Source organism: Lytechinus variegatus, chromosome 6 (assembly GCF_018143015.1).
Source record: "Lytechinus variegatus isolate NC3 chromosome 6, Lvar_3.0, whole genome shotgun sequence".
NCBI classification, from domain to species: Eukaryota; Metazoa; Echinodermata; class Echinoidea; order Temnopleuroida; family Toxopneustidae; genus Lytechinus; species Lytechinus variegatus.
The window spans coordinates 25,539,179-25,552,237 of NC_054745.1; the positions used below are offsets into that span (position 1 = coordinate 25,539,179).

The following is a 13,059-nucleotide window of genomic DNA, read 5'->3' on the forward strand; positions in this document are numbered from 1 at the left end:
CACACGGGGTAAAGGGTATTATAATCTATATCTGTATTATATGTACATGCAGTGCTAAAATATCATGTGCAGAATATCATTATTAACGCATTATAATTAGATTATTTCTGTATGTCCAAAATTCAAAATCATAATCTCAAACATCAATGCAGGCACTCGTATCATTTAGTACTTGGCCAGTTAAATAATAGTTATAATAATGAACAAAAAAAGAAAGAAACACATTCGTTTGGACCTAGCCAAGGATGGATCATCTATTGTTACTGGGGATGATGTGACAATGCTAAGCACCCCCAGTAACAATAAAATATTTATTATATTATTCATATATTAAATCTGGAATAGTTTGACACTCATTCTTTTCAGCCTGAATAAATCAATAAATGTGAGCAAGTACCAGGATTAACATTTTACCGTATGATTCACTTTCGTCATTACCAGGTCAAATGATTTCTTGGTACATTTTATTTTCCAGAAAGTTTTGTTGGCTGTGGTTCTTCTGGCGACAATTATCCTTCTTATCGCATCGCAGACCATGGTCAGCTCGGCACCCAACATTGGGATATACTTCATTGCGAAAGAGAACGAGTAAGGATGAATTAGGGGAGTTTTCGTTTTGCACGTTAACTATAGGCTTATTTCTAATTGGTCTAATGCCAAATACGTCCATTTACAATCCGTCCACTATCATTTGGACTACCATCAGTTCGTCCCCTATCCACATGGTCTAATTGCCAGTTCGTCCACTCACCATTTCGTCTAATAACCATTGGCCCAATAGCCGTTCAGTTCATGTATGCCTATAAAATTGGACTAAGTGTTCGTATTGTGCAAAATGAATGAAAATAAAATGGTCATTAGACCAACTGTGTATGAGACTAAATGGTCATCCACATGAGATATGAAGGTGATTTTTTTTTTCAAGATTCAATAAATTTATTTTCATTTCCATTACAAATATAAATCAAATACAAATCAAAGTACGAATACAAAATCATTTTGACTTAGGATAATTATATAACAAAAGCTTTTATGAATAGTGAAGAAAAGCGTATATGGGAATGAGGGGATCCACTAAAAAGCATTTCTTGTAGAGCGTGGATCCCCTAATAGCAAGTTGAATGAATAATTTATATTAAGCAATTGAGACAAGGCAAGGCAGTACAAATTAAGTAAAATATGAAAAATCATTCGATTGTACAAATATACAATATCATAAAATGGGAAAAAAAGCTGTGATAAATATAATAGGAAAACTATTTTAGAGAAAAGAAAGGAAATAATAGCAAAAAATGGAACTAAGGTGACAGAAATACGGGACGACATGCATTATCAACGTTGATTGTCGCGATAGTAATAATAATAATCATGTTAAAGGTGCGTCGCGGTGATAGTGTCAGGGCTCTGATGGTGTTTGTGGTGCATATCTTGCCGCGGGCTACGGACACGTAACCTACCCCGTTTCTTTTCCTTTTCTTTTTTAATCCACTACATTTTCGCCTATCTGTTATTTCAATGACAGTAACATCGTGTCAGCACAGAGTAGTCGTGACATCCCCATGACGTCAGATATTGATGCCAGTAATGTGACGTCTAGCAAGTTCAACAACGGAAGTCACCCGAATTCTTTGGCGTCGCAGATTGGCGCAACTTCTGAAGTGGAACCTACCTGTGTACGTCAGAAAAACTTAGCCTTCATCAAGACGCACAAAACAGGAAGTACCACGGTGGCTTCCATCATGCACCGATACGCACTCTCGCACTGGTTATCGTGTTTGGCCTACAAATCAGACCCTACGCGAGGCCATATCAGATTCGATGTGCTCAAAGAGCGCTCCAACCGCAAATTCATCCCACCGCTTGGCGTCCGTGACGGAGACTACGAGAATTACAAGGACTACAATATGCTGGCAGTCCACGTGCGCTATCAGCCGGAGATGTTGAAGAAGTTTATGGCCGAAGAGACGAAGTACATCACAATTCTCCGGGAACCAAGCTCGCATTTCGAGTCTGCCTTTACGTTCTTTGGAGCGGAGAGTGAGCTCTTTGGTACCCATCACGTCGGCAATATAGCCAAGTTTGCCAAAAAGCCAAGCCAGCACTGGAACAGACTCTCAAGAGGCCATAAGAAATATTACACGCGCAATGGGCAGATGTTTGATCTTTCATTAGACCAAAGGATACACACCGATAGAACGATTGTGAAATCGATCATTGATGATATCGCAAAGAAATTCAGCTTGGTCTTGATCATGGAATATATGGATGAATCGCTTCTGTTGCTGAAGAAATTAATGTGTTGGGACTTCAGGGACATTTCCTACGTCGTAAAGAACCACCGCGCGCATACCTCCAAGATGGCGGACGGCGTGCGCGTGGCGCTGCGTAAATGGAACTGGGCGGACAACCTGTTATACGAGCATTTTAATGCCACACTGTGGAAGAAGATTGCTAAATACGGACCGACGTTCAAGGAAGACTTAGTGAAATTTAGAGAAATCTTGAAAGAAGACTACGACGAGTGTGTAGCCCAGGAATTAATAAAAAGAAAGAATAAAATTGTAAGGACGGAGTTGGCTAATAATTCCGACTATTGTACCAATTTGGCAGGTAGTCCATATCGTTTATTTAACAAAGTTTACAAACGGCAGATGGATAACATGAAAGTGACTTAACATATTGTGCAATTGACATTATATGACGTCATCATATCATAGCGCCCTCCCTCAGATGGTATAGGAATACGCGTAGACGGCGATTTGTCAGAGATGCGCCAGCTGCAGCTCACCTACGTACGCATACAAGGCAGAAGGATATGCTAACAGATGAAATCTATCGTTCTAGAAAGAATTGGAATTGCGTGGAATGGTTATTTACATATATATACTGATGGATCTAAATACGAAAATTTTAGAACGGGGGCAGCATTTTATGTTCCTCAATATAAAATAAAAAAGTATTTCAGGTTGTCAAATGTATGTATTATGAGAGTGGAACTCATGGCCATTTTAATGGCACTTGAGTGGTTACACTCCTTTGATAAACCATGTTCAGTTGTAATTTTTGCGACTCTTTGTCAGCACTGAATATGATCGATTCATATTTCATAAAAGACACTATTGTCAATGAAATTTAATTCAAAATTTATAGACTCACTTTAAAAAATGTTTGTATTAAAACTGAATGGATTCCCTCACATTGTGATGTTAACGGTAATGAGAAAGTCGATAAAGTTGCCAATAAAGGAGCAGCGAAAAAAATTGTATACATCGTTTTACCAAACACTACAAATTAACTTGCTCACGCATTGCATTTTATAAAGTTGTATGGCAAGCAGATTGGAATGTGTCTAGAAACGGTAGATCTTTATATGCTATTCGTGATAGTGTATTTAAGCAGGCATATAGAAAAGATTTTTCTCGGAAAGAGGAATGCCTCCTTCATCAAATCACAGTAGGTAAGTGCAAATTAAACTATTATATGTTTCAAATTAAACAGCACTCTTCAGGCCTCTGTGAGGTGTGCAAAGTATTTGGGACTATTGAACATTGTTTTATTCCGTTTAAAAGGAGAGACGAATTATGTTTGATAAACTAAAGATGAATAACCCGAATCTTAAATAATTGTTAATTAATCCCGATTATACACGGGAACTATGTTTTATATATGCCACTAACTGTTTTGACAGGTGTAAGGATTTGTAATGCTTATTAATAAGAAACTAAGAAAAGAAAAAACAAAAGAATAAAACAAAATAATAAGAAGGACGTGAAATTGTATGTGACTTTACACTTGAATTGTTATTTGACGAAGATTTTAATAAATTCTATAAATGTTTACCTTATAGCCGATTGGTTAGCTGGTGTGCCCTTTTCTACGAACATTCATTTAGCACGCGCGATATTTAATTTCTCTATTTGTATGAAAGTGTTATTCCTCGAAGATGTTTCATCTTGTAGGACCAACTAATATAATAGGTGGATGGGTGACTAATCTATATTAATATGTTATATAATCGTCACCAATGGTTTGACGTCGTATGCATGGATCGCCTTTGCCGACGACGTCCTACTTTAATACGAAAGCGACTGGAGCGTATAATCTGGAGAGATTGAAGAGCGCCATCATAATTATTCAACAACAACAACAAATTATTATTATTGTTTCAGCCACAAAGATAGCTTTGCGGTGACGTCAAAGAATATGGTTTATGAAACATCATGTTGTATAAGATTGTTGAAAACGGTCTTTATAAGAAATACATCCACCATGAGTATGCAAATAAATGCGTCAACCGGTTCTGAAAATTTGAGGGACCATTAGCGAGGGAACGAAGTAAGTGACCAAGCCAGATGGGAGTGATACTACCATATCTGGGCAATTCATAGGAACTCAAGGAAAGAAAGTCAAATGCGTATCAGAAAGGTTGATTAAGGTAAATGGGATTGATTTTTAACTGACTGCTAGGAAAGCATGGAAGCTTAAAGGCAAGCAACCAGAGGACCGACGGCTTAGGGTCCTCTCCTGGTAGCGAGGATTTAAATGCCTTACCAAAGGGGCGCCAATTGTTAATCGAGCCCGGGTCACCGCAATATACGAAACCCCGATCTACCGACTGAGCTATCGCGCCGCCATAACACGTTCTTTCCTCGATTAATGGAGGTATTCTCCTAGCGATTGTATTTTCCTTGAAGCGCGAAGTGCGCCAAGGGATTTGTTCCGAGGGTAAAAAAGGGACAAGAGATTTACTCACATTGTGCTGCACTCATTGCGGGTGAGATGAATAGTGAATGGGTAACCAAAAGTCTTTGAATGCACATTTGACATGGTTAGCTCGATCTTAAGGGGGAATGAAACCTTTGGAACAAAAAGGCTTGTGTAGAAACAGAAAAATCAAAGAATAAGAATAAAGAAAGTTTGAGAAAAATCGGACATATAATGAGAAAGTTATGAGCATTTGATTATTGCATTCACTAATGCTATGGAGATCCTCACATTGGCAATGCGCCAAGGATGTGTGATGTCACTGATGAACAACTTTCCCTTTGGTGGACAATAAAATACCCTCAAAATGTCTGTTTTTGCTTTTTCTTATGATGATACAAACTCTTTATCCATGATGTATTCTTAAAAAATATGTATTACATACCCTCATGTAGAAAGAACACATAATCTATGGATAGATGTGATAAAAGAGGCAATTCAAGTGAAATATATACTAAAGTAATGGGGAGAGTTGTTCACAAGTGACATCACACATCTTTGTCGCATTGCCAATTTGCTATCTCCATAGCATTGGTGATTGCAATATTCAGATGCTCATAACTTTCTCATTATTTGTCCGAATTTTCTCAAACTTTCGTTGATCTGTTTCTTTGATTTTTCTGTTTTCACACAAGCTTTCTTGTTCCAATGGTTTCATTCTCCTTTAATTTATGGCAATTAATGATACTGCGCGTGTGTGTTTGTATTTAAGTTTTGTGAGACGTGCATCAATCAGATATGATTTTTTACCTCTGGGACCGATCTGTAACGTCACCATCCGAAAGACGTGACCAGGGCTCGAACCTCGAAATCTATTTGTAACTTCCCCACATATAGCTTGGATTACAGGCGCACGCCACACCGCCTTGGCATGTTTTTGTATTTGAAAAATAAGTATTTCAATGACACTTTAACTTTACTTTCGATTCATAGCAATATTTGAAATGTATGGATATTCCTAATCCCATGTGAACGAAAAATAAGTGAAATTAATATTCATGTTGCATATGTCTGTAGAATGTACCACAGTATGCGAGGGGGTGTGGGTTTGGATGATTCCGTGTGTTTGAGTGTTTCTGATGAATCTGATGACGGCACAGAGGGTTGGGATTTTTTAAAGATTTATTTCTCGTATATTTTGCACATTATGTACTGTATAATTTGTATGTAATTTGATTAAACAGGGTCTGATTGTAAACCAGCCTTTGAATTGGTTTCCCTGTATAAAGATATGAAATAAATAAGATAAAATAAACAAGTCTTTGTATACTGTTCAAAGAAATTAATCATGCTCTATATTACATGCATAGGCTACTGATTGTTTCTATGAAATAAATATATTATATTTATATATTTGATATTAAAGACTTCAACATCATTGATGCTATTTCCATTTTATATATTGGTTTTGTGATGTGATGTTATGTTATGTGATGACATTGTTTTCAAACTGAAATGATCACTCCGGGCTGAAAATATTTATATGAATATATCAAAATTCACAGAGCAAAATGCTGAAAATTTCTTCAAAATTTGATATCAAATAATGACGTAATTGAATTGTAAAGTTAAGAAATATTTTGTGTAAACAGTTATATGCACGTCGTCATGGATATTAATCAAATGGACAGATGATATCACATCATCACTTTCTCTTTTCTTAAAGGAGAATGAAACCGTTGGTACGAGATAGCTTGTGTGAAAACAGAAAAATCAAAGAAACAGATCAACGAAAGTTTGAGAAAAATCGGACAAATGATGAGAAAGTTATGAGCATTTGAATATTGCGATCACTAATGCTATGGAGATAGCAAATTGGCAATGTGACAAAGATGTGTGATGTCACTTATGAACAACTCTCACCATTACTTTAGTATATATTTCACTTGAATTGCTTCTTTTATCACATCTATCCATAAATCATGTGTTCTTTCTACATGAGGGCATGTAATACATATTTTAAAAGAATACATCATGGATAAAGAGTTTGTATCATCATAAGAAAAAGCAAAAATAGACATTTTGAGGGTATTTTACAGTCCACCAAAGGGAAAGTTGTTCATCAGTGACATCACACATCTTTGTCGCATTGCCAATATGAGGATCTCCATAGCATTAGTGATTGCAATAATCAAATGCTCATAACTTTCTCACTATTTGTCCGATTTTTCTCAAACTTTCTTAATTCGTATTCTTTGATTTTTCTGTTTCTACACAAGCCCGTTTGTTCCAAAGGTTTCATTCCCCTTTAAGTTATTCCATGAACTCATAATTCTTTCATTTTTTCATGCATGTGTGAATGATATGCACCCATTACTATGAAATGCGTTGCTGTAATGAGACTAATGAAATCAGTAGTCATTCCAATTATTTTAATTATTGGAGAGAAAAAAATTTATTTCAAATAATAATATACAAAAGAATAGGTGGGGATATGACATCATCAAGTTGCTCATTGAATATTCATGAAGATGTTCCAAGAAATGTATCACCAGAATAATGCAAATCATAAATTGCCATAACTTTATTTCTTGTCCGATTTTGACCAAATAGTGTTTTGTTTGTCTGTCTGATTTTGCTTTATCTGTTTAAATCATTATTCACAGCCTGGGTCCCGTAACACAAAGGTTAGCGATTCATCGTACGCTTGATTCTCACAATTGTAGTCAATGCAAATCATCGTATAAAATGTTCTACCATCATTGCTAAGCTTTGTGTTAGAGGCCTCTGGAGTACTCCTAAATCGAAAGCACTACGCCTTCGTATCGTTACATAAATTTGCTTACGACTGTACGCACGTATGTTTTCCCATCGTCTTTGGGATATTTTGATGGGGGGAGGGGTTAGATGGCATGTATTAGTGGGGTTTTTTTCTCAGTTGAATAAAAGGCTGTGGAGACAATATAGGGACACTAATCATACCTCTGATTTTTACACTCTTCCTATTTTCTTTAATTTTTCCCCTCCCCACTACTTGAAAGGTTGTAGGGGCTGTCTCACCCCCGGGTCTCACCTTGCCACCCCTGTTAATTAACACAAAAAGAAAGGTAAAGATATACTTCGGGCCCCCTTACAAACTCTGCTTTTGATAACTGTGATATATCGCCCTCTGCGTTGTGTCTAAGACATTACCAAGCCAATCAATGACCTCTCTGCAAATATATATGCTTCCTCTCTCTTCTCTATACCTTTCGCGCAGGGGGTGGGGGGGCACTTCCATTGACGAGTGGATACCATGCGCGACCACGGGGTCTCGAAAAGTACCCTAAACGCGTATTTTCCATATTCTGAAAATGCACCCCTTAACAAGTATTATCATCTGAAACCCTACCTTTAACAAGTATTGGAAGCAAAACGATACTCTTGGCTAGTATTCCCTGAAATGAACTCCTAAACAAGTACATCGATATTTTATTTTTATCATGTGGTCCGTCCGTCGGTTTTACATTCACACACCATTTGGTTTAGTACTGCACCAGCTTCCACACCTCGCGCAAATCGGACTCTAAACACGTAACTTTCCTAACGAAATAGATAACCTTTTTTCATTTATTTTGTGTTTTTGATACCCTTATCACGTTACGTACGCGTGAAAAAGACATCCTTTTATACGTGTTTTTTTTTTGGGTCGCGCATGGTATCCACTCGCTAATATGTAACTTAATAAATAAATCAAATAAATTAATTGGTTAATAACTTAATTAATAAATAAATTAATAAATAAATGATTGAATAATTTCAAAAAATCAATAAAAAAGAGGTACACAAACTCCACCATGGCACAAAGTATTCAATCATAAAAACTACAACTTGGCCTAAATCCACATACGATCAATATAATGACATAATACTAATATTTATGTACATATTCTTTATTCCAAAAGATTCCAATTATAATATACAAATTCTTGTGATACTGTAATATTCATACTAAACAATAGATAATAGATAACGAAGTCGAATGTTAATGGAATAAGTATATGAAATATAGCTGGATAGCTCCCTGTGTTCTCCAACACTAGTGCCCCAAAAGCACTCAGGAATAGATTGTTATTCAAACAAAAATTAATTAAAATTTAGTTTCAACTGTTGGAAATAGAAAAGGCAAATCTAAAATTTACTTCCCGATAACAAAAATGAACGAAAAAATGAACCCGGGATGATGAGATCATCGATCTGCAGAAGTAATCTGATCAGGGTCCAGTAACACAATGGTATGAAAGAACAATTCTGATTGGTTCCCAGTCGGTCTACTGAGCAAAATGCCAATGCAACAATGATCTTGATAGGCTATTTCATTGAGTCATTATTAAAGGTCAAGTCCACCCCAACAAAAAGTTGAGTTGAAAAAAAGAGAAAAATCTAACAAGCATAACACTGAAAATTTCATCAAAATCGAAAGTTAAGACAATTCAAAATTTCGCTTTATTTCACAAAACAGTAATATGGACATCCTGGTCGGTATGCAAATTGGCAGACTGATGACGTCACCCACTCACTATTCCTTTTTATTTTACTATATGAAATACAAAATACATGTGGAATAACCATCATTTTAACAGTTTATGGTTAAGTTAAGTAAGTCCTTATTGTCAAATCTGTGAAAATTGAAACATTGTATTATTCAAACAATAAAAAACAAAAGAACTGGAGAGTGATGGACATCATCGACTCTCTCATTTGCATATCACTGAGTTTTGCATTTAACTCTTTTGTGAAAAATAAGCTAAACAAAAATGTCATAACTTTCATATTTTACATCCGATTTCGATGAAATTTGCAGCGTTATGTTTGTTTTTTATTTTTCTCTATCGATTCAAATCACCAATTTTCTAGGGTGGACTTGACCTTTAATAATGACTCAATGAAATAGCCTATCAAGATCATTGTTGCATTGGCATTTTGCTCAGTAGACCGACCAGGAACCAATCAGAATTGTTCTTTCAAACTAGTGACTAATCGCTACGCTTCATGTAACGGGGCAATGGACGTTATTTGTTCAGAACACCTATAGAAAACTTAATGATGATAAATCATGATATTATACAATAATCCTCCAAATTTTCAACCTGTTGGGTAAATAGTGGTAGGACTATTTTTGGTGTGTATACAATATGCAATGGGTGAGTTTCGCGGGTTCCCGAACAAAAGTACTAACATCTAGTGCAGGCTGCACAGAAACGTTGTTAGCCTAACAGAGCGCTTACAGTAAAGCCCAGTCACATCTTTGGGATTGTGAAGTCAAAACATTTATTTAAATGCATTATTCTAACAACTCTAACATCAGGCATCTCTGTCACATTATAAAAGGGCCTCTGTCAGTGCATTGTTAGCGCTTACAGGGTCATTCTGTGTCAAATTACAAAAAAAATCAAAATTCAAATTGTTCCAACTCGAAGTTTACTCATATTTGGTAATTGACACCATGAAAGAAGAAATTCTAATTTTGAGATTTTAATGAAGATTTCAAATTTAATAAGTCAAATTATTGCCAACTCAAAGCATTATTTCAGCCCAGGTGAGTGTTTCATAAAGCTGTTCACAAGTTACAAGTGACTTTACAAAAGACTGGGGATCCTTTCTAAGGAGCTAAGTCCACACCAATGGAAATTGCGTGCACACAATTTTTTACCTCAAAAAAGGATCACCAGTCGTTCGTTAAAGAGAAATGCCAGTAGTTGCAGTAAACACTGATTTCATGAGAAAGTCTGTAAATCCAGGCTTAATTGTCAGTATATCATCGAGGATCTAGATCTGGTACAGTTACATAAACTGAACTTTGTGAAATCTTGAAATCTACGCTGAAAAATGTTCACACTGAAAATCACCAACACAGATAGGAACACGTGGGACAGTGTATTATTATTGCTGGAATAAAGACCCGACGGAAGTGACCGAATCCGCGCTTGTTTTGCTTATTTCTCAGCAATTGCACAATTTCTTAAAGAATCCTTTGGCACATATTTTTTATTCATATAAACAGACACTTGGGTGGTCATTATATTAGATTCTGTAAAAAGTCATTTTGAGATCGTTACCAATACTGGAATTTATCTTTAAGCCTTTTGTACAGATGTTTGTATCTTATTGAAAGATTTATGAAAAACTCAACAGAATAAGAAACACAGGTGAAGTGTCATTGTATAAAGCAAGAAATTTGACTTAGGCAGAGATAACCTGTATTGTACATAAAATCAGTAACATCTGCGGGTGGATCACTCTATTTTGTTGAGAACATTGCACACCCTTAGATGTGTTTCGTTTACATTTTAGCAGAACCACTATTTCCCATACGATGTCCCTTTGCCCAAGAACATATGATTAACAGAATGGGTCCCGTAATGACTTTTTATAACTTATGCACAATTTCTCTAACAAATTTACCATCAGCCAATCAGATTGAAGCATTTCAGTAGCTTTTAACTGATATTGCAAATTAACATCATTATAACAAGTATCATGAAACGGAGCCCATGAATGCAGTTTCATGGATCAATAATTGCACAGCATGATGCTGCTTTTAATTCAAGACATCCCTTCTACAAATTCACGCCCCCCCCCTACACAGAGGGCCATCAAACGCCTTACGATTGGTCGGCGACCCGATTTTGAAAAAAAAAAATCCAAAATTTGTTGCGAATACTGGGACAAGGAACATCTAACAGTGTACAGTTCCAAATCATTGTGCGCGAACTTATGCTTAAAATTCAAGATGTTATTGACTGGAAGTTTTCTATATTCTGCTCTGAAACATTCCTTTTCGGTTAGGCAATTATTTGACTTACAGAAGTTTGGCTTATGCATTGAGTACTGTGTGTTCATAAAACACAGGAAGTCAATTGAAAGAGGGATTATATGGGGGGATCAATAATCCCAACCACCCCCCCCCCTCCATGGACAATACCCACGTTCAGGTTCATTGTGTCGTGCGGTGACTCACAGTAAAGAGGAGCCTTTATCTGACACTGGGTCCAGGTCAAATTTAATTTCTTTTCCTTTTCCACCATTGTATGAAGTTTTCTAGTAGGATTACCATGTGATCTCATTCTTATCACTGGCTTTCGAAATTCCATGAAGACAACTTGTCAACTTTTTTTATTATTGTAACTTTCCTTGCAAAAATAATATCTCTCCAACATTTCCCCATGTGTTGCATGCATTACCAATTCCTTCTTCATCCGAACTATCAACCAATGGAATGGCCTTCTACCAAAAACTGTAGAACAGCCATCAACAGCAACCTTCAAAAATGCCCTTACTTAAGACCCAATCTAGGCCGGGGTATTTTGGGAGTTCATATGGCCGGGAGGCCCCCCCCTAAGATCTCGGCCGTCGACCGCACGATCGCGCCGAAAATTGGCATGCTGGTTGCCTGGGACATAATCTCCAAGATTGTATAGTAATTTTTTTCGTGCGAGTCACTATTAAGTGATTATGCTAATTTATGCGTAATTAGTATGCGAAATCATACTTTTTCCTCTAACTCTCTAAATAAAGCTCCAAATGTACTAATTTTTGGTATAGAAACTCTTTGTGGTGTTCTTAGCAAGTGTACATGAAAAAAATTGCGATATCAAATCATTTTCTTATGTATTTTATTGTTTTTTGCAATTTCTCATGTATTTCTTTGTTTTTTTACCTTTTGTTTTTCATTGTTTTTTCAATGAAATTTGTTGGGGACTCTTCTGTGATCATAAAAAGCATAAAATAAATACATTTAGAGCAGCAAAACTAAAAATAATCATACATTTATGAATTTTGGTTGAAAACACAATTTGCATTGACTTTGTACACAAAATCACGTTTTTGAGCAATTTTCGGTCTGACATGCACTTACATAATGTTGCGTAATTTCGGAACCACGTACCCGGATGACGCAAAGTTGGTCTCAAAAGTTGCGCAAGACTTGAAAGTAAAAAGTCAGCGAGTGGCGCGGTCAAAAAATTTCGCACGGCGAAAATATTGCGCGATTTGTTGAGGGGGGGGCCTCCGAGGCCCCCCCCCGGCCTAGATAGGGTTAAGACCCAATAATTCACAAAAACTAGACCACACTCTCCGGCACACCTCCAGTTCAAACTCTTCTTGGAGGAACGTCATACCAAGTACAGAGTTGCAAACTTAGGGACTATTTCCCATCAATTTTCATTTGCCTTTTTTTTTTTTGATCACTGATATCAGCTCAAGAACTGCAAGAGGTAAACTCCACTATACATGTGTTTGGTAGCATGCCCAGTGATCCTCAAATTGGCAGAAATACTACCTAAGATCAAAGCAACATAAAGAATGGAGGTATAT

The 13,059-nt window shown here is 36.5% G+C and overlaps 1 protein-coding gene across 1 annotated transcript; it reads left to right on the top strand.

Moving 5' to 3' along the window:
- The first annotated feature begins 498 nt into the window (after positions 1-498).
- LOC121416578 (galactose-3-O-sulfotransferase 3-like) lies at positions 499-3,543 on the top strand. Its single transcript, XM_041610070.1, has 2 exons — positions 499-588; positions 1,523-3,543. The coding sequence occupies exons 1-2, from the start codon at positions 536-538 to the stop codon at positions 2,673-2,675; spliced, it is 1,206 nt and encodes a 401-aa protein (XP_041466004.1). The 5' UTR covers positions 499-535; the 3' UTR covers positions 2,676-3,543.
- The last annotated feature ends 9,516 nt before the right edge of the window (positions 3,544-13,059 follow it).

Excerpts from the sequence above, each read along its gene's own strand:
- LOC121416578 (XM_041610070.1), top strand. The coding sequence starts at position 536 with ATGGTCAGCTCGGCACCCAACATTGGGATATACTTCATTGCGAAAGAG. Across the intron at positions 589-1,522 it reads TTCATTGCGAAAGAGAACGA|TAACATCGTGTCAGCACAGA; the intron begins GTAAGGATGAAT and ends TTTCAATGACAG.